Source organism: Copadichromis virginalis, linkage group LG1 (assembly GCF_057382275.1).
Source record: "Copadichromis virginalis isolate Kocher_CV1m ecotype Utaka linkage group LG1, C_Virginalis_male_GT1.1, whole genome shotgun sequence".
Classification (NCBI taxonomy): Eukaryota; Metazoa; Chordata; class Actinopteri; order Cichliformes; family Cichlidae; genus Copadichromis; species Copadichromis virginalis.
The window spans coordinates 1,865,668-1,891,269 of record NC_140618.1 but is presented as its reverse complement, the minus strand read 5'-3'; the positions used below and the strand labels follow the sequence as shown (position 1 = coordinate 1,891,269).

The window sequence follows — 25,602 nt, the reverse complement described above, 5'->3', positions numbered from 1 at the left end:
TCGATATTTACTCCTCATTTATTTACGCAATATATTTTTGGAATATATTCATTTACAACATCTACAAAACACCTTTTACATAAATTATGCTACTGAAAAACTAAAACACAGAACTGTGACGTTTCCTGTGCAGGGAAGAGGTTTGCAGACTGAACACTGAGACTGCAAAGGCAAACGGAGGCGCGGGGTGGAGAGAGCGGTTTGTTTTAGTGTATCAAAGAGTCAGTTATTCTCACTGTGGGAGTGTGAGGAAGGCCCATCGTGGGTCTGCAGCCTGTAAACAAAACCAAACATCTGGGTGTTTTTATGATAAATGCATTTAAAAAAACCTCCCGTGGCAGGGGTGTGGTCTCTGTGGCAGGGGTGTGGTCTCTGGCCTGCTGCAGTGGAGGGGCGGTGCCAGGACGTGAGAGGGGACAGGTGAAATATGATGGCGCTAATGACCCTCCCCCCTTTGTAGTGATGGAGGCGTGGGGAGAAGTGTGTAGTGGAGGAAGCCGTGTAGAGAGGTCCGGGCGACAAGAAGCTGGAAAGAGTGCTTGTGGTGAAAAATAAAGCTGGGGGGGTCCGCTCATTTCACAACTCCTCTCTTGTTTGTGGAGGACGTCCTCTGTGTAGGTAAGAGCTCCCCGCTCCCCCAAACTCATAATTAACTGCAAATAAAAAAATCCTCATACATCTAAGCTAACAGTAAGAGTCCAGCACAGCTGGTCGAGCTGATCCAAACACGACGGAGCCGAATCAGGTTTGGATCAAAGACGCAGCCGAGCGTCTGCGATTGGACCACAGTAAAAAACTACAATAACACCAAAAACAGGTGGAAGAACTCTGAGGTGGTCAAACCCTCCTCTCCGCTGGAGTAAAGAGTAAGCACGGTTTTACTGGGCTCAGTTCCTGTTTAACTTTCAAATTAAAAGCCTAAAATCACAGCTCATACAGTTTCCTCACGTTCAGCCACCTGCTGATTTGACCTCAGGCAGAAACAGACTGAAAAAGATGAACTAACAGAAGCGACGCGATCATCAGACCACAGCCAGATCACTCGATGTGGAAATAAACCTGCTCTGCTGTGACTGTTGACCTCTGATCAGAGCGTCTGGCGCCGTAAACCGAGACGTAATAAATCACGCGTAATCGTCCGACCTGAAGGTAAACTTTAATTTGAACTCCAGCCTACTCACAGGTAAGCTTCAGTTCATGTTCTGATGCTCTGACTCGTCTCGACAAATAAGGCCGCAATTAACAGAGTCGTGTGACGTCTGCACAGCTCGCACGCTGCTGACGAACACTTCTGACCCTGAAGCACCAACGCGATGTTTCCATAAACGTCACCGAGCGGTCGTTTAAAAAAGTCTTTTTTGTTTCTCTCTCAGTACGTCAATCACGTGTCGTTGGACTTTAATGATGCGAAGTTTTGAAACGTTGCTGTTCTCGGGCTAAGTCACGTGTCCAACTCTGGGTCTCTGACAGGCTGCTAGTCCATCACAAGCTGTCTCACAGACACCATCATCATCATCACACGCGTCCTTTAAAGCGGCGCACACGGAGCCGGGGCTGATCTACAGTGATGGGAATTAAAAACAGGAGCTTTCTTACAAAAATATGATCAAATAAGTGTGAAACTAAATAAAAAGCCAAAGAGAGGACGGCGTTTGTTGGTTTCCTTCTTATTTGGTGACTAAACAGACGGCAGCTGGTTAAAAGCCTCAGACTCATCCACTAAAACTAGGAGCTGGATGAGTTTCACAGACGTCTTCAGGTTGAAGATGAGAAACAGACACTTGCTTCAGTCTCACAGAACAGGACAAAGATCTGTGGTTATCTGCCTGTGATTGTATGAAAAACTCAAAGTGCTGAAGAGGAGGAGGAAGGTGCGACGTGGAAGGCTAAAAAGCTTCAGTGCAGACGACAGCTCAAACATCAGCTTCAGGCTGTCGGACGAGGCGGCGTCCCCGATCCTGAGAACGAACCGTCAGAGCATGTAAACACAGAGAGACACATTCAGAGCGACGGCGTGCACGCGTGAAGACGGGTTTAAACACAGACCGGCCGTCGGAGCCGAGAGGGCAGCAGAATAACAGAAAGATCAAATCCAGTGGAGAAAAGCAACACAGGCCAAACATTCAGCTTCACATTTGAAATACTCTGACTTACAGAAGGTGAAGTTTGGGTTTTTGGAGCTTGGGTCACCGTTTCTGTCCGTTAGGGTCACGCCTGTGCTAACCGCTGAGATCTGAGAGCGTGGCACGTGACCGGCACGTGACCGCCACCAAACCCCATCACAGAACGCAGAGTGAGGCGAGCAGGCGGTGCAGTGGGGACAGCGGGGATAAATGGTCACTATGGTTTTGGTGCCGTGTGATTTTTCTATGTGCCGTGGCTCCAAAAGGGAAACACGACTGATCGCCTGACTGCTCGTGTTTCTGAAACCATTAAAACGTCTCCTGCTGTCCACGTCCCAGTCTCAGCGTAAAGCTGTAACCAAGGACAGAAACGACGCCGAAACTACAAAAGCAAAGAAACAAAGTGAAGTCAGGATGAAGTGGATGAGATTTGGGCCTCAAACAAAGTCACACAGACCAAACTCCACCCGCTCACGTCTCTCACATTAAAACCAGAACCTGGCCGAGCTCCATTTCAAAATAAAAGCACCTCCATCCTTGGATTGTGGGAATGTGGAGCGGCTCACTTCCTGTCTGATTCTGATTTGCAACACATCATTTTTGACACAACCAGGAAACATTGAAAGGTGACTTTTAGCAGAACTAGCGTGACCATAAAGTGAGGAAATGTTCGTAGTGGTCGGACGGCGGCGTCGGGATACCCGGCAGAGGCGGTGGTGCTGGACGGTGGGCGGAGCGACAGGTTGAGGCCCCGTTAAAGGCTCGGGTTTCCGTTCAGGTTCTTAAATATCAACAGACGACAAAAGTAAAGGAGACGTTTAATCTGAAGTCGGCCGGGACGAAACAGCCGCGTCTGTGGTCCGAAACAGAATCCGCCGCACGCTCACGCCCGAGTCGGGCCGAGGAGAGTCTGCGGAGGCCCGGCGGTGGCGCTCTTCACTGAGGCAGGGGGACGATGACCTCCACGTAGTTGATGGGGAAGAAGCCGGACTCGCCGTTGATCATGCCCTCGTACCAGTTCTCGTCGATCTGGTTGGTGAGGATGATGATGTCGCCTTCTTTGAAGCCCAGCTCGCCCTCGTTCTCCGGCTCAAAGTCGTAGAGGGAGCGACAGCAGGGCTGATCCAAAACCTCCGGCTCTGCAGACAAAACAAAAACTTTATTTAAAAACCTCTGATGGACGGACGGGGCTCGTGACGCAGCGGCAAAATGAAAGCACAACGCTCTGATTTACCGCGAGTCTCTTTCCTTCTTCCTGATTCCTTCCCTCCTTCCTCTATTCTTCCTATTTCATTCCCTCCTTTATTCACTCTTCCTAATTCCTTCCTTCCTAGTACCCGGCAGCCCCTCCCTCAGCCCGGCTCCAGGCCCTGTACACCTGGTCTGAGCGAGGTTGCTGGGTTTGTGGACTCGTGTGTGTCCTCTGCTGGAGGGGTCTTGTTCACAGACCCCCCCAGCAGCACACAGACCCCCCCAGCATGGGTCGAGAGCTAAATGGATGAACAGAAACAATCAAATCTCTCACTTTCAGCCTCTGATCTGCCATTTTTGGAATTTTGTCTTTAAAATAAGATTTAAAATTCATTATTTGCAAACAGTTTCATATTTTAAAAATTTATATCCCAGCTTTGTCTGAAACAGGGTTAAAGAGCAGGTTACTCATCCAGACAAAGACGGTAAGAAGACATCCAGTGGGTGACGTTTGCTCCGTGACAACACCGACAGACGAAGATCACGAGGAGAAAAATAACAAAATTCACCCACATCTCATGTTTGATCAGCTGAAAATTTACTGTCGTTTTGCTGGATATCAAAAACAAAATCCCGGGGCTGCCGCTCACAGATGCAGGCAGATGTGTGACGGCGTCGGCGTGCGTTACTCACGGTGAGCGTTGCCGTTGGTAGCGGGGGTGTCGGGCCATGACAGCTGCACAGATGATATGTGATCAGCTGGATGACATGTGGAGACAGATGGAGATGGCGATGAGCACAAAACAACAAAAACAATGAGAGGATCAGAGCACCGCTGTGGTGTCAGACTGCCACCAGCAGAGGGCAGCAGCGTTCCAACAACAGCTGCAGGAAAAGCTTCACGTCTACTCCTCGCTTCATCTGTTAGTCGTTTGGAGCTCGTCACTGTGTCAGAGTTTAAGGTGACAACGTGCAGCTGAGCTCAGGTTTTTAAATTAAACATAAATGGAGAGATAAACTTCCTGTGAACGTCACAGTTTCCATCTGTGTGCAGCAGAGCAGCGGTCAGGACGCCCAGAAACAGGTGAGACGTTCACTGTCAGTTTGTAAAAATGGAAACATTCCCACACGATGAACATGATGTGTGTGTGCATAAAGGAATACCTACTTTTCCCGTTCAGTGTGTGGCTGATCTGCGTATCTATAACAGCAGAAGAAGAACAGTGGGACTCAACGCAACGATGGAAACAAACTGAGACACACAGACGGACGCACAGACGGACGGCGTACCCGTGGACTTGAGCGAGGAGCTGTAGGACAGGCCGTTGTGCTGGTTGCTGTCGAGTGCCTCGATGCTGCTCCTGATCGACTTTGGCTTGAAGTCTCTCTTGGGCCGGCTGCTGGCCGAGGATATCCTGGAGGAGGAGAGAGAGAGGGAGGCGACTCGAATCAAAGCCGACATTTCCTCTCCGGCGGCAGACCGGACGCTCCGAGGGGAAACGGGCCCACAAACCTCAGATCTCAGCAAATTTCAGGGTTTATAAGCGCTCTTACTCGCTACTTCTACCTTACTGAGCGCGTGTTTAACGAGTGTTTTTAGCCTTTACTGATGGAAACATGGAGTAACAGGCTCTGACATTTCAGGAGGATAAAACTTCTGATGTCTGCGCAATCCGCCGACAGCGAGCGGCGGCCAAATCCAGACGCTTTCATCAAGAACAGAAGCTGAAGTGTGAAAAACACCTTCGGTGACAGACAAACTCAGTGAGCTCCCGCTTTAAAAACGCTGCTGACAGACTTGCTGTTCACAGCGTGAAACGACGTCCCGAAGAATGCCGCGAGCGCCGCGAACGCCACGCAGACACGAACCCCGATCGCAGCAGAGGAGAAGCGGCTCTCTTACCTCTTCTGCAGTTTCCCACTGAGCTCCTGCAGGATCTCACACGACTGCTGGTGGTACTCCAACGCCGCCTTGATCAGTGCTGACAGCTGGTTCACCTGCTCCACCTGGTGGCCACACACACACGCACGCACGTTAAACGATAACGTCTCACGTGTGAAACCCTCCCCGTTACCCGCGTCTTCGCGTCTCTTACGTCGTTCTCCAGGAAGTTGAACATGCTCCTCTCAGCCAGCTCTTTGCTTTCGTCGAACTTCTCCACCGCCTGCCGGATCTCCTCGTCCGGGATCTTCCCCTGACGCTTCTTCTTGTAGTCAAAGTCTAATCTGCGGCCCTCCAGCTTCTTCAGGTGATGCTGCGAACACCAGCGGCAGAAACACGTCGACACGCACGTCACACTGTGTGTTTCTTTACAAAAACATTTCATTTAAAACCATCGTGAACAGATTTACTGAGCTGATGTGGAGGCGAAGTGATCAGGCGTGTGCAGGTGGAGGTCACGAGGCTAAACGCCACGAGCAGCGTATAAGAGGCGAGTGTACTGAGGATAACGTCGTCTAAAAACTCGAGTGTAAGAGTGAAATTCACGATCAGAAGAATGGCCCAAATATCTGATGTGACTCCGCCCACACACCTGAGAGTCCAGGTGCAGGTCAGAGGGTTAGCAGCTAGCATTAGCTCGGCACACGGAGAGGAGAAGCTGCAGGTTTGCTGCACAGCATCTCGCGCAGTAAAGCGGAGGTAGGATGATCTGTGCGTGCAGCGCCCCGACAGGCAGATTTCAAACCGTTTGCAAATTCGCTGCAGAAATTTCAGCGCGTGTTTCTGCTGCGCTGCAAACGGCGCCAGCGGTCAGAGAACCTCGCAGTCTCTCGTCTGTCTTTACCGTGATCTCTTTGAGGTCCTTGTCCTGTAGATTCTGCAGGGGGTCAATGAAGTTTTGTTTGACGTTTATGTCCAGAGAGTCCTTCACGTCTGCCATCTGCCTCATGGCCTCACCCACATCCACCAGAGCGCATCCTGCAGGACAGAGAGAGGTGCCGCCTCCAATGAGCCGTTATCACAGTGATCTCAATAAAATCATCTACAAGGTACAAACTCCTCATTCAACACTGACACACGCAGCCGACTAACAGCAGCACAGAGGGGCGCAAACACAGGGACACGACGAGGGAGGAAATCTGTAGTTCTTTGCATCCTGACCTCACAGCGAGTGACCAGCTCAAAGGAGGGACGCTGCACACTCATTGGCCGGTGACTTGGTTTCAGACTCGGCTGCTTTCCGACTCTGACGGCCAGAATTTTAAAATGAACGTCAGGCTGCAATCGTACCGCCTCCTCTAACCTGAGGCCACGCCCCCTGCTGGCCATTATTACAAACGACACTTCTGCCTTGTATGACTGTGCACTGTAACCTGCACACAGTCCTGCAGGCTTTTGTCCGACATGCAGCGTTCTGCAGCAGACCGCCTGTTCAGCAACACCGAGCGTCACGCTGACACCTGACGCCATGAAGGAGGCAAAGCAGCATTCACAACATTGATGCTTTTAAACTTGTGGTGCACTGTGCAGATTTTATTACGGAGCAATCTTTGAAAACTGCTGCATCACTGTAACACTGACGCTCTGCATGCGTCTTGTACTAAGCAGCTGCGTCCATGTTAAATGTTGCAGTGAAAGGCCAAAGATGACCGTGCTCACGCCTCGGTGCCAGTGCAGGGTTTGCGCTGGCGCCGCCTGTAACGGCCTCTGTGCAGCTGTTAGAGGACCTGAGGCATCTGAGAGCTGGTACCAAACAAAGAGTCCTCTCCCAGCTCCTGGCCGTAGCGCAGCATGCAGTCGCCCAGCAGGCCTTCGGTCTGGGGGTAGCCGGTGGTCTTCACCTGCCCTCGGATCTTGGACATCGTGTTCAGCATGTTCAGTTTGGCTCGAGATGCTGGCGAGGAAACAAAGAATCAAACGCAGGTTTGAGTTTGTAGCACAGAAAGCTCAAAGAACAGCAAACATGGAGGTGTTTCGCACCTGGGTTAGGCTGGAGGTACTCTGTTGTTTTGGACAGGAGGTCAAGCACCGACTTGCTGGTCACCTCGATTTTCTGAAAAAAGGTTGCAGTTAAATGTCAGGATGACATCTGAAAGATTAAATTCAGCAAACGGTTCAGTTTGTTGTGAAATCGTACAATTCCTAAAGCTAACAAACGTTTTAACGGCGAGTTAAATAAAGCGGACGGCCCGAGTGAAGTGTTTCGTCAGCTGAAGATGACGAGACCTCCCAGTTCTGTCCCGAGCGTATGAGTGAAAGCGGTGAGCAGGCCGGCCGCAACCCTCGGCGTGTGCTGGACTCACCCGCTCCATCTCTAAGAAGTCTTCCTCCAGCTTCGTCCCCTCCGCCCCGCTGATCTTTTCACTGAGGAGCTGCACAGAGAGAGCACACAGAGTCACAGAGGCCTGAAGCGTCTTTATTTGTTAACATTTGTGCTTCTGAATGTGTTCAATAAAGTTTTCCCTGCTTGCATTCAAATTTCAACACATCTGAGTAAACCCGGCTCACGCTCCAGCCGTCGCTCCATTAATCACCGTTTAACGCCTCTGGGATTTATCCGAGGATGACATCATCCTCACAATCTGTCACTGTGGTGTTGGAAGAGACGCCGAAACACGGACCTCCTCCTGTGACGGTCATTTCAATTAGAAATGCAGATTTTACACACGTTTAACTTCGTTCCCACGCCGTGTGACATCTTTGTTTGAAGCAGGCTCACACAGCGCCGTATGTGACTCCATGTTTTCTGGGCTATAAAGAGCTCCACACGGACAGACTGACTTCACTCGCAGCCTGTGTGATGGACACTGGTAAACGTGCCGGGTTTACACAGGAAACACAGGAAACACGAGCATCGACCAATGGCTAACGAGCCGCAGTAACACTGTCGCCACTTCAAAGAAACTTTATTAGTGTGAGCATTTAGCTGGACAACAGTAACACACTGATCACTTACAGAGCACGTTTACATTATTCGTGATATAATGAAGGCCGGTGCCTTTCAAAATAAAAGTGCACATCACACAGTAAACTGCATCGACACTTGGAAGGTGGTGCTGAGCGATGACACTCTAAAGTAAAAAGGTGTAAAGCAGACCGCTGAGAGTAACTTAATTACATTTACTCGTTACTGTCAGAGGCTCTGATTGGCTGACGGTTTGGTTGGAGTTGCCGGGCGCTCACACAGCAGTAACAGCAGCGCGGACGCCGTTTAAAGAGGATAAAAATTCTCTGAACACAAAGTAAAGCTCTCAGATTTGGGGCAGTGGGCCAGTCAGACCTGCGACTGCAGCCTGAGCTGAAATCTGACCCATATCTGTGTTTATTTAGGGATCAATAAACTTTAAGGTCAGTCTGATTCATGCTTCTGCACGCTGATCCCAGGTCTGTTTGGCCTTTTTAATCCTCTGCTTATAAAAACTAAACAGCATGGTTAAGACACGCTGAGCTGAACCAGAAGCTAATGTGCAATAAAAACATGCAGGGTGGGGGGTACTGTGGAGGGACGGACACGCCAGCAAAACATTGAAAACGTTACGTGGTGACTGCAGCCTTTTATTCACGACATGAATTGAAACTACGAGGTCTTCCTGTAACAGCAGCTCAGTAAAAACTACCTGCAGGCTGAGTTCGGAGCCTGGAGATCACACAGCAACCTGCAGCTCTGCTAACCTGAGAACTGCCAGGAGACACGACACGAGACTTTCAGGTTCAACCAGATGTGAGACGACGCGACGGGCGCCGAGCGGCAGGAAATCACGTCCACGAGGGGAAATTCAGGATTACTGAGGCAGACGGAGCGTGTCGTCCACCTCAGAGACGCTTCTACACGAGTACGATGACCACAAACCTTCGTACCACGCAGCACCGCTACAGCTTCAACTGAGCATCAACCTTCAGACACGTGAAGTCCAAACATCTGCAGTTCCTCTGACGTCCAGCAGAGGCAGCAGTGAGTCAGCCCCACAGACTCCTGTTCAAACTTCACAGCATAATAAACATGTTTACAGCAGGATACACACACTGTTTGCTCTGTGTAGATAATTCTCCTTCATAACAGCTGCACGGCGGAGCATGTTCACCTGTAACTCACCTGTTGGACATATACAGGACACGCTCTATGCTCCACACTATCACAGATAGATTTTTCTGTTACAGCAGGAAATAAAGAGCAAACATCGTCGTGAGATCCATGAACAGCCCAGGACTGGACCATCAGCACTGTTACAGGTGCAGAAGAAACTAAACCTGATGGTACGTTAGCGCAGAACCTGAGACGATGCACCTGATACGCCGTCCTCTGGATCAGACGATGTTTGTTATGAGGTCAGACGTCTTAGGTGTAAAGAGCACAGGTGAGCCACGTTACACCCGGTAATAAAGGTGTGTCCCATCCACTCAGCGCTGTGTCATGTTCTCAGCTGTTGGACTCTCAGCGTCCTGCTGCTCATGTGATAAACCGATCATACGGCGCCGTTTACAGCCCACTGACAAATCACACAAACAGCTGTAAACGACAGCGGAGTGACGCCGTGGCGAGGCGTCATATCGGATGCAGCTTCTCCTTCAGGTAACTGAACGTCATCCAGTCAGTCAGTTACTCGTGGTGCTGATTTTACTGGATTAAGTACAAAGAATGAGATCAATACGAGGATCGATACAGGACATCCCGTCTTATCTCTGGTCCCTGTAGGCCGCCGCTGAACTGCAGCGAGGCACAGATCAGTGAGGGAAACCATTTTTAAAGCTTTGAGGACAGTAACATGGAATGGAACCAGTCAAAAGAAGGCAAACCAGTACAAACCAGTGCAGAGACATAGCTGCCTGTACTGGTGGACCACACTCCATGAACATCCCAGCAGCGCTGCAGCTAACAAAGTTTTCTGGCAGAACCCACCTGTGCATGATCTAATATTCACCTTCATAACTGCAGGCCTGCTTGTTAATATCACGTTACACGAGCTTTACCTGGTAACTCATCAGCCAGTTAGCCTGAAGATCTCGTTTAAATAAACGGGACGAGGCGAAGCGCTGGAAACGCCGCCGCCGACATTTGTCCCAAAACAAGTAGCCTTTCATCACAGCGTCATTAATGCTGAGCCTACGTCCTCCCGACCAACCTAAGACCTGTGAGCTGCACACCTGTCCAGCTGCACCCAGCTGTGCGATCACTTTTACCACAGCTGGTAAAAGTGTACAAACCCCTGAGAAAAGCCCAGAAAGGTTTTAGGGATGTTATCCACCTGATACTGAAACGTCAGGAAGTCCAGCTGCAGTGCAACTGCTCAGTTTCATAATAAACTCAGAGCTCTGATTGGCTGCACGCCGAGCTACGAGCCGACTGTGCCCGACAGCATTAGTGTCACCTTCAGTAGTTTAACGAACGCAGTCACAACACGATCGCTCGGCCAACCGTCGAGTCCAAACACTCCGCAGAGTGGGGTGTGTTTGTTTGTGTGTGTGTGTGCGCTTCAGGCTCGACTACAAGTGCTGCCGAGTAGCAGGAAAGATTCACCAAGTGGGTCAGAGCCTGGGTAAAATTAGCAGACTCAGAGAAATGAGCCCAATCTGACGGGCAGAGCCTTTCTAGGACAGAGGAGGGGGCGCTGAACAGGAAGGCTGAACGTCTCGCTGCAGACTCGCTGCACGCTCCGTCTAGATCATCACAGAAGCACAAGCACAGAGCTGGGGTCGGGACGTGGTTAGCCACGTGACCGGGACTTTTCCTAAAAACAAAGAATGATCAGTTCAACGTTCAGGTTTCTTTTCCGCACTTCCTGACGTGTATCTCCTGCTCCAGCGTTGGACGTTCCCATTGAACGTTTGAAGTTAATAATAATGAGCTCAGCGTATTTACAGTAATCCAAGCTCAGGCTACATTTTATTACAGGTTTTTATCCTTGGATCAGCACAGTCAGCACGGGTGAGCAGGATGGGGGTTAAATGACCCTCAATGAAAGTTTGTGTACGAGCAGACAAATGACATCACAAGGAGGTTTCTGTGGGACACCTTGACCCCGTGGGCTGTCACACGCCGAGCTTAAAGATGTGCTGCACGGTGAGGATGATGAGGGCAGAGACAGGAGAGTGAGACAAAGGCCTGCAGCAGCCTCGAGAGCACCAGGAGTTAAACTAAGACACTGTAACAAAAAGATGGATTAGTTTGAACTGTGACTTATACTAAGCTACGCTAACAAGTCTCCTTTAAAACATGTGCAAAAGATGCAGTTTTAAAGGCAACGTGTTATCATGAAGGACAACGTGGAAGTTCATCTGAATGTAAAGTGAAATGTAACTGTTTGTAAATGTAACCATGTGTAACTGTTTGTAAACGTAACCATGTGTAACTGTTTGTAAATGTAACCATGTGTAACTGTTTGTAAATGTAACCATGTGTAACTGTTTCCAAAGTAACGCAGCCTTTGGCAGCTGATGGATGTCAGAGGAGGAGACGGCACAAAGCCTGCAGATGCATTAGCAGCAGGTTACAGGTGGCTAAGACAGACTTTTAATCCACGCAGACTCCACGTGAACCGACACATTAGAGCTGAAATGATCCCGAGCGCTGAACACGAGGCTCAGCAGTGAAAACCCGCCGACTCCCCGCACGCCGCCATCTTCATCAGGATGTTAACGTCTCCTCACAGATCAAAGCAGCAGCAGCTTTGCAGCATTTCTTTGATTGTGCAGCTCAGATTGCACGCACACACACACACACACACACACGCCAAGCAATAACGCTGCAGCCAGAGCGCACACGTAAACATCAGCTTCCAGCCTCTGCGAGGGCGTCCGAGGCCTCGTATATTAACCTGTTGCATTCTCTTCAATTTTTATTGAATATTTCTGACTTTCCCAAAAGGAAAGGCCTAAAAATGAAGAAGTATGACTCTAAAAGCTCTTCAGAAGATCTTAAGTTGGGGCAAGAACACGCCCGACGTCTGAAAATCAAACCAAACTTTGGGGCATTTGTTTGCGTCTCTGAGCGTCTCCAGCACGTCCAAATGAAACACACCCAACAACATCCAGGAAGTCCAGGGAATGTTGTCTGTGCAGCCTCAGAGCAGCGACGGCCTCTGTGAGACGGCGGTCCTACCCGTTGTCCCACCTCAACTTCAATAAATGCACAGAATAAATGTTCATGTGACAGCTCTACACACTGAACAAAGACACACTCATCTTAAAGGAAGTAGAGTTCGCTGGGTCGTTAAGTATTCATTAAACTTAATTTAATCTTCAGGTCCAAAACTTTTCTCTCTTTTTCCCCTGAAACTAAAAACGAGTTTTTGTTTTAACCTCTTGGAAAAGATCTGACTTCAGATTTTAAGGTTAATCAAAAGCGTCCGGAGGTTAATTAAACGCTTTAACACTCGTCCGCACCGACGCGCGCTCCCGTCCCCGCTCGGCGTTTCGCTCGGCCTCACAGCGTGACGGATCGTGTCGGAAAGTTTGTCTGGAGGAGTGGAGAAACAGGAAGGCGAGCTCAGCTGGGTTGTTGTGCGTTTGTGAGTCAGCGTCACGCTCTGAGCTGAGGTGTGTTATTAACGACGGGGAGAGAGTGACACCGGTCAAACCACGGCGCCCGCCGGAGCGAGCAGCAGATTCCCGTCAAAACAAAGAGGAATCTCTCGCGACGCTGAGTCACCGGCCTCCGCACGCACACAGGAATTCAGCTGTGTGTGCTTTGTGTGTGTTTGCAGGAACGTATTGTTTCAGCGAGCTCCCAGAGCACAGAGCTGAGCTGGAGGGGACGCTTCACTGCTGTTCACACCATCAACAAGCTGATAGGTTGATGCGATTACAGGCCGGAGGTCAGTACTCGCTTTGTCCTGCTAACAAAGCTGTGACTTGGTCCTCAGACGCTCCTGCACGTCTGCGTGAAGCTTGGTCGGTGTTTCCCCACACGGAGAGCGTCGTGTACACGAACAACGCCACTGATAAACTTCACGCCTCCGGCGACGCTCGCATCACTCGGGCTTTCAGCACATTTGTTCTGCTCAGGCCGGAGCCGCTTCTCCACCCGCTGCAGCTGTTGGAAACAGCGACCCAGAGACTTTGTGGAGAAGCAGCCGACTGACATCAAGAACCAGGGAGCTGACCAGAGGCCTGCAGGGAAACAGGAGAGAGGAAGCAGACCGGAGCAAAGTGACCGCCTCGCTGCGTGCAGGAGGCAAAACGAAACAAAGCAGGATGACGACCCCAGGCTGCGCCCGATGCGTCCATCAGAGTGTACGCGCGACAGTCAGACATCGTTTAAAGGAAAAAGCGACCTGTTAGAGACACAACACAGTCAGAGCACGCAAGGAAGAAAAAAGACGAATCAGCAGCCTCAGGAGGCTTTCAACAACCTCCCACTAACAATGTGGAAAAGGTCACGTCAACCTCACCACATCTTAGGTCAACCTGACCTGTTCCTGCTCTCTGATTGGCTCTCTGTTGTGTCTGCTGCTAAGCGAGCCTTTACCAATACTCAGCTAATCAGCAGAGTCAAAAATAAAAAACCTCCTTTGCTTTGTGGAAACGCTTCCTGTGACCTTAATGAAAACCACCGTGAGGTCAAAGCTGAATTCATAAGACCGAACTTACACTCGAGGACTTTGAGCGTCAGTGTTGAGCAATAATCTGACTGCGCCATAAAAGAGCGCACACACTCTGCAGACCTACGACTGGATTTATCATCAAAGCAGCGCTGCCGTCACCCTGGACACGCTAAACTTACACACGCACACGCATCACAGCTGTGAGAAAATCTTTGGTCTGAGTGTGAAGAGCAACTTTATCATGACTGCACGCAGGAGTAACACAGCGCCCACGAAGCTGTGTTTAAGGCCCAGCTGACTGATCAACACTCGCCAGTGTCATTATTTTATATTTAAGCAGCCTTTACTCTACAGAGTGAGTGTGAGCTGCAGTGAATGCAACCACAGCGTTCACAGTCAGGTGTGTGTGTGCGCGCACGCCGTGGGTGGAGCTTTCCTCATGCGTTCAGCAGGAAGGAAGCAGCAGCCTTGCAGTCATTGTGCTGCGTTTCCCGTCACTTCTGTTTCTGAGCCCGACCTACAAACAGCGGCTCAGTTTCAGGGAATCAAACAGAAACGAGTTAACGAGGTCGTCTCCTAGAAAACAGACGCGAGAGGATTTCCGAGAAAATAAAATACGTTAGACAGGACGGCGTGAAACTACTGGATTAATCCCCCGTGGTTACAGGGACACGCGTCGACTGCTGATGGTCACGTCTAATGTCATTATGGTTCCTTCAGTCAGACACATCGCCTCACATACTTCCTGTCAGGTCTGCTGACCACGCTGGGCCTTCAGAGCAGAAACTTGTGATACAGTTTCAACCCCTCCCCCTTTAGGCCAGCTTCATTCTGATTGGCTGTGGGGTTTTGTGTTCACAGACCAAGCTGAATGACCTTCGAACATCACTGGATGTCATCATAAGTCAGGCGTACCTTCAAGTTCTGACAAGTGAAGTCAAACAATGCACAGGTGTCTTAAACCTGCATTATTGCTAATATCCAGCAGGGGGCGACTCTTATATCTGTTAAAGCAGTGCAGAAAAGAGCGTGCTGCTCACCTGCTCTGTGAGCCGAGTAAACACTCTTCTGATGAGCTCGAGTTCAAATTTCAACCCTTATTAAACAACATTTTAGTTTATGGATCACATGGTTACAGAAAAATGTCAATTTCTACTTGTTCGTGTTTTATTTCTCATCTCTCCGACAGTGACACAGTCCCCGCCTCCCTGCAGGCACGTCGCTCTGCTCGTTTTGGTTCTTGATGTTAATCAGCTGCTTCTCCAGAAAATTCCCGCCTCCTCCTCCTCTGCCTCCTCCTGCAGCTGGATGGGTTTTCTAACGAGAACCTGCAGCAGGTGGAGACCTCCATCATGAAGCTGGAGTCACAGATGCAGAGTACGGAGGAGATGGAGTCCGTCTGTGGGCTGCGAGACTCGCTGCAGAGGCAGCTGATTACACCGATCACTTATTTGTCACAAACAAATCTGACTCTTGCAGAGAAGCTTTTCTGTCTTCACTTGTTAACTTGAGTTAATAAGTGCGCAGCGACAATGCACTCTGCGTCTTCCATGAATCATTAAGGTCAGATAACACGACCGAGAGACGTCATGAGAAAATATTCGATTTAAAACATCTCAGGGTCAAAGGTCAGGGAGATGAACAAATGAACTAGTGATAAAGTGCTGCAGTGTGGGCTGTGCCGGTGCACGTGTGTTTGTTTGACCTTCTTCACAAAATCATTTAGTTTTAAATGACTCCCCGTGTCTTTGAGGAAACGTCTCCATCGGGTGAGTCAGAAGCTAATCTGGTCGGGAGATTTCAGGCCACCTCTCTGATAACTCCTGCAAAGGTTGTCAGAGCGACAAACATCAGCTGCTGTTTTTACAGTCGTCTGGTTCGTGTGGAGCGCCGGCAGCTCCGTCTGCCTGCGTTAACTTCCAGGAGTCACAGTTTTAAACAGAGGTGGTCTGACCATCGGGCCGAGGTTAGGCCGTTTTCCACTTTCAACAAACTCACAATAAAATAATTAAAATGTGCTAACTGGGCTCTGAGAAACTCAAAAGCCCGTCTGCTGAAGCTGCAGGGCCACGATCAAGCTTCACGTCACAGGTGAGAACCAGTCAGTTTCCCAGTTAAGCCACCAACGTTTAATTAAGCCCCAGTTACACTGAAGGTAACGTCTGCAGCTAACAGAGTCTGAGTGAGTTTCTCCAGCATGGACGAGCGTCCTGCAGAGACCACCGCAAAACAACGATCTCATCTGCACCATCACTCAGCAGAAGACCGCAAGAGCCGATACATGAAACCAGTATAAATGTTTGCACCACTGTGCTGATGTCACCATTTGCCAACCGCGGCTTCAGGTCCATCAGGCGAACGCATCAGTTCAGCCACACAAACTCGTTTTCATCACGAGATCAAAGGTTATTACAAAAGAAACTAAAATGAAAAGCAATTCAAACAAAACGATTGTTACACAGCAGTAACAATAGTAACAACCTGACACCTTCAAAACTTAAAAACATCAAAGCTCCACTGCAGATAAACAGGATATTATAACAGGCCAGCGTTCCTTCAATAAAAACCACCAGACTGGAATCGTCTGCAGGTTTTTCTGGCTCCACATCTTCGTCTGCTCGGCGAGTCGCACACATGTACGACTGCTCTGAGCGCAGCTGAAGCACCGAGACTGTTGCCCTGTTTGACAGAAACCTGCATCCTTTGCTATCCCGATGAACAAAATAAAACCTGGTTAAAATGACACTCAGCAGGAAACGGCGTGCTGTGCTAGAACCGGGTGTTTCCTCGGGGGATCAAACAGAAGCCAGTGTAACGTTTCACCTTTTGGGAAATCTTTGCATCATAAACCTTCTGCTGCTCGGCTGGAGGACTCTCGCCTCGCACTGCCAACATAAACCGGCTGATTTACGTCACAGGGAAGCAGCAGTGATGATGATAATGATGAGCTGCTGAAATGTTAATGAGCCAGACCGCCAGGCGACCGGGGCTCGGTCCTCCATCACCGATCATTAAAGATGGATGGGCTCGGCGCAGCGAGCTGTCAGCTGCATCTCTGAGCAGCGGCATCTTGTTCCTGCTGCAGGTGGCGAGCGAACGCAGCAGGTTAGCGTAAGAACAAACTGCAGCTGCAGACAGACCAGGTCGTTGAGGCTGCGGGCGTGCAGCGAGGCCTCCACCAGACCCGGAATCAAGACCCCCGCTCACACCTGAGATCGTTTCACCTCCGCTCTGCTGACATCAATGCTTCTTAAGTTATTCCAAAATGTATTTTTAAAAGAACACGAAACAACGATTTCTGTGCAGTTAGATTTCATTGCTTTCCTGTCGTTTCAGTGCCCGCTGAGGTTTGACTCACCTCACATTCAGCCATTTATAACTAAAGTTCAAGAAAACAGCGAGAGTCTCGCTTTCCAAACTCTGTGAGTGAGAATGACTTCAGCACTAAAGCTGCGCGTCAAAGTCAAAACTGCAAGAGCAACAATGCCTTTGACAAACTCTCTGATGGATGAAAGCAAGAAAAGCATCTGCATAAAAACTAGAATATTACAAGACAAAAATACTTAATATACCAGGATGTAATGTGTCGACATTCAGTCAGGATCCTGGAGTCGATCCTCGCTGTCACTGGAGGAGAGGTGGGCTACACCTGGACGTAAACCTCGTAAAGCGTGCTAAAGAACAGAAACAGTCTTCTCTGGACTCCCATCCAATCACAGGTAATCGATCGTCGGGGGGGCGGGGTGTTAATGTGCGATCACACCATGTGGCCCAAACACAAACACAACAGTCCTGTGACAGAGTTCATTTCCATCCTCCGGCGTGAAGAGAAAGTATCGCAGGCTTTACAGCATCCAATCATTCAGCCTTTCAGGATCAGACAGTATAACCTGAATTTAACACACAAGCTACAAACTGTCCTCACAAAGCACTGGTGATGAACATCACTGATCCCAAAGGTCATCGTTCATTGGACAACGCTGGGAAAGACGCAGCGCTTGGGCGAAATGGAGGCGATGCTCTGCAGCCCTAAGCTGCCTGAGACGATGAAATCGTACGTGAGCTGGATCAGACTAAAGACCTGTCAGCTTGAAAGTAGAGGTTGGGCTAAAAATCCCCAAACAAGCCTCGCTCTGATGAAGACAGGCAGTGTTATGGCTCTCGTTTGGTTTCAGCGTGTGAGACGACAACAGTGTTAAAACGTCACGGATGGCGAGCTCCACCTGTTCAGCGACTGCACGGCAAAGAGAGCAGCAGATGAGGAAAACCACAGCTGTGACTGAGTGACAGACTGGGGCAGATCGCGATCCCGACACACCGCAAACCCACATCGCGCTCAGTTCACACAGCTCGTCTTTATTGAGCCGCTGAGACACGACCGGTCTGTTTACCTCGAGCTTCAACCAGAAAAATCACCCAAAGGTTACAGACTAAATAAAGACGCCTGCGGTTTCAAGTAGATGACATCATTGTCACTATTTGTCTTTAAAAGACGTTCTGGTGAAGTCTGTCCTGTCTGCTGTGGACCTTTAAAGATCCACATCCACTGCCTGAACAGGACATCCTCGCCGAGCTGACACTTCAGCTCCTCTTCCTCAGTTTTTATTCCAATCTTCCTTCGAGTCCACGTGACCATCGAAGCTTTTTCCTGCTGTTGCTCATTAAAAAAGTTCAGATCTTTGTTTTATGCCTCATTTGTTCTCCTCCTGAAGTCTCTGTGTGTCACACTGTGTCCATCAGTAAAAACAACAGCTTCAGTTATTCTTCAATGACCATTTTAAACACTTCTTCAATGAAACCTAACAAGTAAATAAATCCAAGAATAAACAGTTACTGAATTCAGGAGAAAACTGGGATAAACTGGGATAAATTACAGGCTGATTTCAGCTCAGTGTGGGAGTCTTTCTGTTCTCGTCACGTTAGTTCCTGGTTTCCTGCTCTCGGTCTGGCTGTGAGAGCATCTCTGAGCAGCAGACTGAAGCAGAAGAGAAACAAAAATAACCTTCATCACACAGAAACTCCTCCACACTGACGGCTCTGTGCTGTTAGCTTCCTCTGAGCTCCATGCTATGTTAGCTTAGTAAACACAGAGCGTCATGGAGTGAGATGGATAGACGGGCAGGTTCTGGTGATACCTGATCCAGCGCTCTGAACCAATCTTGGACCAGCATCATCCAACATCTAACTAGACACACAAACACAAAGTTCTGATGGAACGAGACTGAAGGTACAGCTTCTCCTTCACGGCTCAGATTAAACACGCAGATTTGGTCCGTGTCGACAGGATGGCGTCACACAGCTGCTGTAGATTTATCGTCTGCATCCGTGACACGAACCTCCCGTCCTTCCTCCTTCCAAAGGCGCTCCGCTGACTGACGTTTGACTGCCGTGAACTCGTCATCACGTTCAATGAACCTGTTTGAGTCGATCTGAGCTTTGTGGCGTGACGCATGGCGGTCACAAACGGACGAACACGGTCAGCAGCAATACTCAGGCAGGATGTGGAGTTTAAATGAAGCTCAAAGTGTAGCACGAACACCACCGGCAGCATCCTGAACCTTTGATACGAGGCAGGATGGAGCCATGCTTTCACGATGTTTACTGCACATTGTGACCCTGCTACCTAAACGCTGCCACAGAAACCAGACCAGGCCACGTTTTCCAATCCTCTTTCCAGTTGGCTTACATTAACTATACTGGACTAACAGTGGACAGTCCCAGATCAGAGGGAACGCTGGATCTAAGGCTTATGCAGCAGCAGCAGCTGTTCCATAGAATTCAGTAGTGGTTTGGACCTGAGTGCAACTATAAACCCCCCAGCACTGAGGATTTTTCCAAAACGGGCAGAGAAAATATTCTGCTATATTAATTGTGCTGCTTTTCCAACAATAGTGGAAACAAAGAGAGATGTGGCTGAAATAAACAGGAAGTGATAGCGTTTCCCTTCCCGGTTATCTCCTGCTGGTTCATCTGGTCTCCACCCCGGTGTCAGGAAGCAGGTGAACAGCAAACAATGTTCGTGAAACACACGACGAGCAGCTCGCTGTAAAAACACGTCTGATTTGTTTTTTCTGTGCAGGAGAGGCCGACGCTGACGAGCGCCGCTATCAGTCTGTGTCGCCGTGTTCCAGCAGCAGGAAACCACAGCGGGTGACGCCAGCGTTAGAGAAGCTCTGAAATGCTTTGCATTGATTTTTACTGTTATCAGTGCAGGACTCAAACAAACAGATCAAAGGTACCTGGAAAAACACACAGGTAGGGAACACTGAGCATTCATCGGGTTTCACCCAGTCTGCATCTTTTTCTCACGGAAAATAAGTGAAAGTGGAAACCAAGTCGACCTCGAGTTTATCTTTCACGTGTGTTTAAAATAAAACACAATCTATGATGTCGTGCACCGCACACTGATGCACAAACAGGAAGTGGCAGGTTGACTTTCAGCTTGTGCACGTAGGAATAATTTCACAGACACGACAGCGTTCATACAGCCTGCTGTGAGAGGACACCGTGATTAAACAGAGCTCAGCATCAGCGCTCTCACCAGTCACATACCTGAAGCTACTTCATGAGGCAGGAGACACTGCAGGGCGGAGGCCGAGGTATGCAGCGTTCAATCTGGAAGCGTTCGTTAATCACAGCTGCAATCCTAAAAGTTTTATTCTGTCAGATTTGAATAAGCTGCCTCCGTGGAGTCACCTGAACAGCAGAGTCAGGTCTGGAGCATTCAGGTGTGGAAAATATGTCCCAGCAAATTCATCCCAAGCTCAGACCGTGAGACGCTTAGAGAAACCCAAGAGGTTCATCTAAGACTCGACGGGCCTCGGTTAAAGGTTGAAGTTCATGACAGCACAAGCAGAAAAAGACTGAACAAGTATGTCTGTTTGGAAAGGCTGCAGGAGAAGCCTCTTCTGTCTGAAGAGTGGCAGCACGGTCAGACTGAACAAAGCAAAGATGCCCGGAGCGAGGTGTCCGTCCACGAAGCACAGCAGCATGTGTGGAGACAAACACTCAGAGCAGCCCGATGATTAACACATGACCTGGTAGTAAATGCATTAGTTGGTTACCTAGGCAACCAGAGCCAGGAATCTCCACTAGTGACCATCCATCAGCCTCAAATCGACGCACGGCGAATGAACCGCTTCCAGTGTGGCTGCAGCTTAGAGCCCTGTAGAGCTCGACTATCTGAAGCAGGATACTGGTGCAGTGAATTATGGGTAAATTAAACCTGTTAAGGTGGACCAGCACCATCCTGCCAGTCACCACACGCTCCACCTTAACACCATTCTTGAACAAGATCCCACGATACATAAACTGCCTGTCCTCCAACCCTGAGAGAGCAATCCACCATCATCACTCGACACCTAAATGCAGGGGTGGGCGACTCCAGGCCTCGAGGTCCTGTGTCTGCAGGTTTCAGATGTGTCCTTGATCCAACACAGCTGATTTAATGGCTGAATGACCTCTTCAACATGTCTTGAAGTTCTCCAGAGGCCTGGCAATGAACTAATCATGTGATTCAGGTGTGCTGACCCAGGATCTAAAACCTGCAGGACACCAGCCCTCGAGGCCTGGAGTTGCCCACTCCTGCCTTTATGTATTTTCTTGAACTCTTTCCCCCTTAAAGACGACCTTCCCAGTACCCACATGACACCTCAGTATATCAATAAAGTCTTGGTTTCATGACCATTTGATGACGCTGAGCAGTTTCTGTGTTTTTCTGAGGGCGGCTGGACTGGCAGAGAGCACCCTCACTGACGGCTGATGCAAACCCAGTCGTGTTGTTCTGTAAACAGCCGAAATATGACGGAAAGGCCTCAGTTCAGAGAAGAGCTTCAAGGGGAACTCCCACTCCCCCTTCAAGGAGTAAAGGGGTACATGTTCAAGTTTGGTAAAGATAAAAATGCGATTGGAGAATGTGGTGCGTTTTCTGTGTGGTGTGTTCACAGCTCCAAACCCCAGAGCTGACGGTGAGAGCTGTATCAGCCAGCTGTTTGTTATTCACACTCACATCTGCAGACTTACAGAGACAGACACAACGCCACCTGCTCAGTCGATGGTGAAAGGGCTGCAGCACCTAAGATTAACACTTCATCTTATACGCAACCCCCCCCACCCACCTCACCAATCTGAGCCACGGTCTGAGTAACCCCCGTCACTCATACACGGACTCTATTCAGACCAAGTCTTGTCTAACGTGGGCCCTTCTCTTATTTTGTACATATTCTGCTATTTATATTTTATTCCGGCACAGCTGATGTGGAGCACCCACAATTTTGTTGCACACATACAATGACAATAAAGGGCTATTTTATTCTATTTATAAAAACATAAAGTAATTTTTAAAAAAGCAATACTGAGCACAGGCGATCACTGATGAATAAAAGGTTGGATCGCTCTTTATTATGGATTCATTTTTCTCTTGTTCATGCGCACAGTCACACAGGGCTGCAGCCTTTAGCTGACTAATTATCACGTTATGTGACTAAAGATAATAATAACACAGGCCCAGGCCTGTAACGCCTCACTGTCACTGTGCGAGTGTTTAACTAAGAGAAGAAATCAGCACTCTGACTGAAACAAAGCCAGGCCTCAAACAGAGGCTGACCACAGCTCTCCACGAAGGTGGAAACCAAAGACGGAAAGATGACCTCAAACCGGCATTTTTTCTAATGGCCAGCAGGGGGCGACTCCTCTGGTTATAAAAGAAATCTGATTACAGTCTATGAGAAGACGAGCCTGCTGCTCACATGGTCTCTGGGCTCATTACACGCCCTGCTGATGAGTTTACGGTCTTACTAAATGAAACACGAGGTTCATTTTGGAAACGACGGCTCTAAAGAAGACTAACACACCGAGCTCCTAACGTTTTAGTTTAGGTTCATCTGCAAGGCTGCACTATTAAGCGACTTTGACGGGATCCAGGATATCTTCCCCTTCATCATCGATCATGCTAAGTGGTCACACGTAGGTGGTTATCAGGTCCATAAGTCTCCTGAGGGTTTCCCAATCTGCTGCGTGAAGTTTGTTTGAAGCAGGAAGTAAAAGCAGAAAAAGTGGCGACTGTGAGTCCACAAACACAAACAGGCGTGGGATCAGATAGCAGCGCTTACAGGGCCATAAAAAATAGAATCAGCAATAAAGTTGTGACTCAGAGTCTTTATCTTACTGATGCTCCGTACTCTCTGAGGTCACATGGAACTTTCAGGAATTCTGACGCTAGTTTCCAGAGATCATATTGGTCAGTCAGTGCTGACTTCATACCTATCGAGCGCTCATCTCAAACGTAAGTGCTTCGGAGCAGGTTGGGTCTGCAGCATCAGTTACCGTGGCAATTTATCCCAGTTAGATGTGACCCACCTTCACAAACAGGGTTCAACCTGAAGTTGCCTCGATAACCGCAGCAAAGGCCTCTGATGCAATCTGCGGGCTACACTCTGTGTCTTCCTGCTGCCACGATGCATTGTGAAGACATAACACACAATAAAAATAGACTAAAACCAACACACAAGTCCCGCTTCCTATGACAAATCAAATCAGTTTATTCTACTGCCCCACTGCTGAGAGCAGATCTGAAGCACGTTTAACCAAAAAACAACCTGGAAACTATTCAGGGGACGTGATTAAAAACAGTTTACACCATTCACAGAAACACACACACAACGGTGAATGGACACTGAAAAGGCAAATCACAGAACAGCAGAGATAACATTCTCAAGGTTAAAACAAGAACCAAGTGCTTTAAAACGTATATAAACGTCTTAAAAGGAAGAAGCTCACGTTGATGACAGATCTCCACCACGGGGTGATACCTGCAGCGCCAAAGCGGCGCTGCCCCGGACCTCTGCTAACACTTCAGTACTCTGTGACTCATTTGGGGTCGTACTGAATAAAACGGACTTCTTTCAGTTCTCATCCAAGAAGCTTCTTCAGTTCTAAAAACAAAGGTGGAGAGTCCCAGCTATTTAACCGCAGGTTGGGGTTGTCCCCTTAGGAGGTGGTTGTTAAAGAACTCTTAAAACAGCCCAGTCGCCACCTTTTTTCAAGTTCTTCAGACGACCACGAGAAGCTGCACAGACATACTGAATCAAACATTAAGAACATTTCCCAAATCCTGGTCCTTCTCAGCTTCCACCGTCAGAATCCTTCTTTTAACATCATTTTAAAAACACCAAGATGACAATGGCAGCTACATCTATCTTTTATACCATCAGGTTTGATTTAGTTTCATTTGAAGGAATTTATTAAGGAGCTTCTGCTTGGTTTAAAGCGCAGATATATCCGAGTATCATCAGCATAAAAGCGATTTAAATATGAACACAAGGAACAGCTGCTAACATGACAAAGGGGCCACAATGGAGCCCTGTGGTGCGCCACAAGCACAGTCACCAATACTGATGGAAATCAATACTTCTCGCATGCTCTGCTGTATCAAATGCAACAGAGAGAGCAAATCATGCAAGCTGAGCCGATTCACCCAGCATCACCAGTACATATCATGGTATTAAACGTACAGATTCAGTGCTGTGTAGCGAATCCCACTGAGACTGATGGAAGCTGATGGAAACCAGCCTGTGATCTACTGATAACTGGAGCGAATTCTTATTTAAAGGTGAAGATGAAGGTTCACTGAGACTAACAGTCTGTGAGCTGTTTCCAAGTTGTCCAAATGTTAGATGTTACTCACAGCCGCCCACAAACCACAGTGTTTTTGGTGGCAGTGGGAATAGCAGGTCCTTCCACTGGTTCAATGGTATTTTTATCATGTAACGTTAAAAGGTATTTGAGTCTAATGGAGCTTCACCCAGATAACACAAACCGTACAGCCCGGGAGTGAAATCCACCTGATAAAGACTGCTCCACCTGCCTTTAAATGACTGCGCGGCGCAGCTGTGGCAGGTGCGAAACATCTGGCTGGTGCCTCAGTCACACAAACATCGCCATGAAGCCTAAAAACGGGCTTCATGTGTGATTTCCTTTCAGGGGATAAAATCAAACCAGACGTCGACCTAAAGCCTCTCGAAACATTCATAATAAAAACAGTTACGTGTACTTCTCTGTTAGTGTTTCCTGTTGGTTTTACTGTGGAAACAGCAAAGTCTGACGTTTCACAAGAACTTGTATGGCAACAACAATGAAGACGAATTATTCACCGGATTACATAAGTTGATAAAAAGTCCATAACTGTGGCTTAAGATGAATCTATTTGTGTGTGTGTGTGAAATTAGATTAAATCATCAGATTTTCCCAGCAGTGTTTGGTGTGACGTTATCTCCGATAAAAACAACTTATCTGGGCGGAAAAGTAACGCTCCATCCACACCCTGCAAACACGTTTTGAAACCCACGATTTTTAAGCGATAACAACTCAGACTTGTCGTGTTTTCAGACCAACTACAGCCTGATTCCGTTCACGGTTTGATGTTGAAGCGGAGATCAGGGTCCGCATCCGAACTGCTGTTGTCGGGCGCCTCCATACCTGACTGGCTTTGTGGAACTGCTTCTTCAGCCCGGCCACAGACATCCTGGACGAACGGCTTCAACCCCGCACAAAATACTCCGAGAAAGCGACTCAACACACGGCCGACGGAGGCTGGGCTCAAGAACGAAGCAGCCGACACCACAGCTCCGCACTCATCAGTCAGACTCCGCTAAGATTGCAGCATGACCCCGAGCTCAGTGAAGCTCTAACGGCGGGAGGCCGGCCCAACCGGAAACTGCTTCAAAATAAAGGTCTCCGAGGATTTAAAAAGATAAATAATAATTAAGGCATGACATCACTGAGCAGCAGGGCTGGACTTGGATATAAA

The 25,602-nt window shown here is 48.7% G+C and overlaps 1 protein-coding gene across 4 annotated transcripts; it reads right to left on the bottom strand.

Annotated features, from left to right (window-relative positions):
* On the bottom strand, positions 1-25,492 carry sh3gl3a (SH3-domain GRB2-like 3a). Of its 4 annotated transcripts, XM_085468038.1 has the most exons (11): positions 25,272-25,492; positions 7,560-7,628; positions 7,237-7,309; positions 7,007-7,150; positions 6,101-6,234; positions 5,411-5,569; positions 5,218-5,321; positions 4,605-4,729; positions 4,483-4,515; positions 4,008-4,073; positions 1-3,262 (listed from the first exon to the last, which is right to left on the bottom strand). In XM_085468038.1, the coding sequence occupies exons 1-11, from the start codon at positions 25,314-25,316 to the stop codon at positions 3,060-3,062; spliced, it is 1,155 nt and encodes a 384-aa protein (XP_085324164.1). In that variant the 5' UTR covers positions 25,317-25,492; the 3' UTR covers positions 1-3,059. The 4 variants fall into 4 exon arrangements, with proteins under 4 accessions (XP_085324164.1, XP_085324325.1, XP_085324242.1 ...); XM_085468199.1 differs by lacking the exon at positions 4,008-4,073; XM_085468116.1 differs by lacking the exon at positions 4,483-4,515.
* Positions 25,493-25,602: the final 110 nt, after the last annotated feature.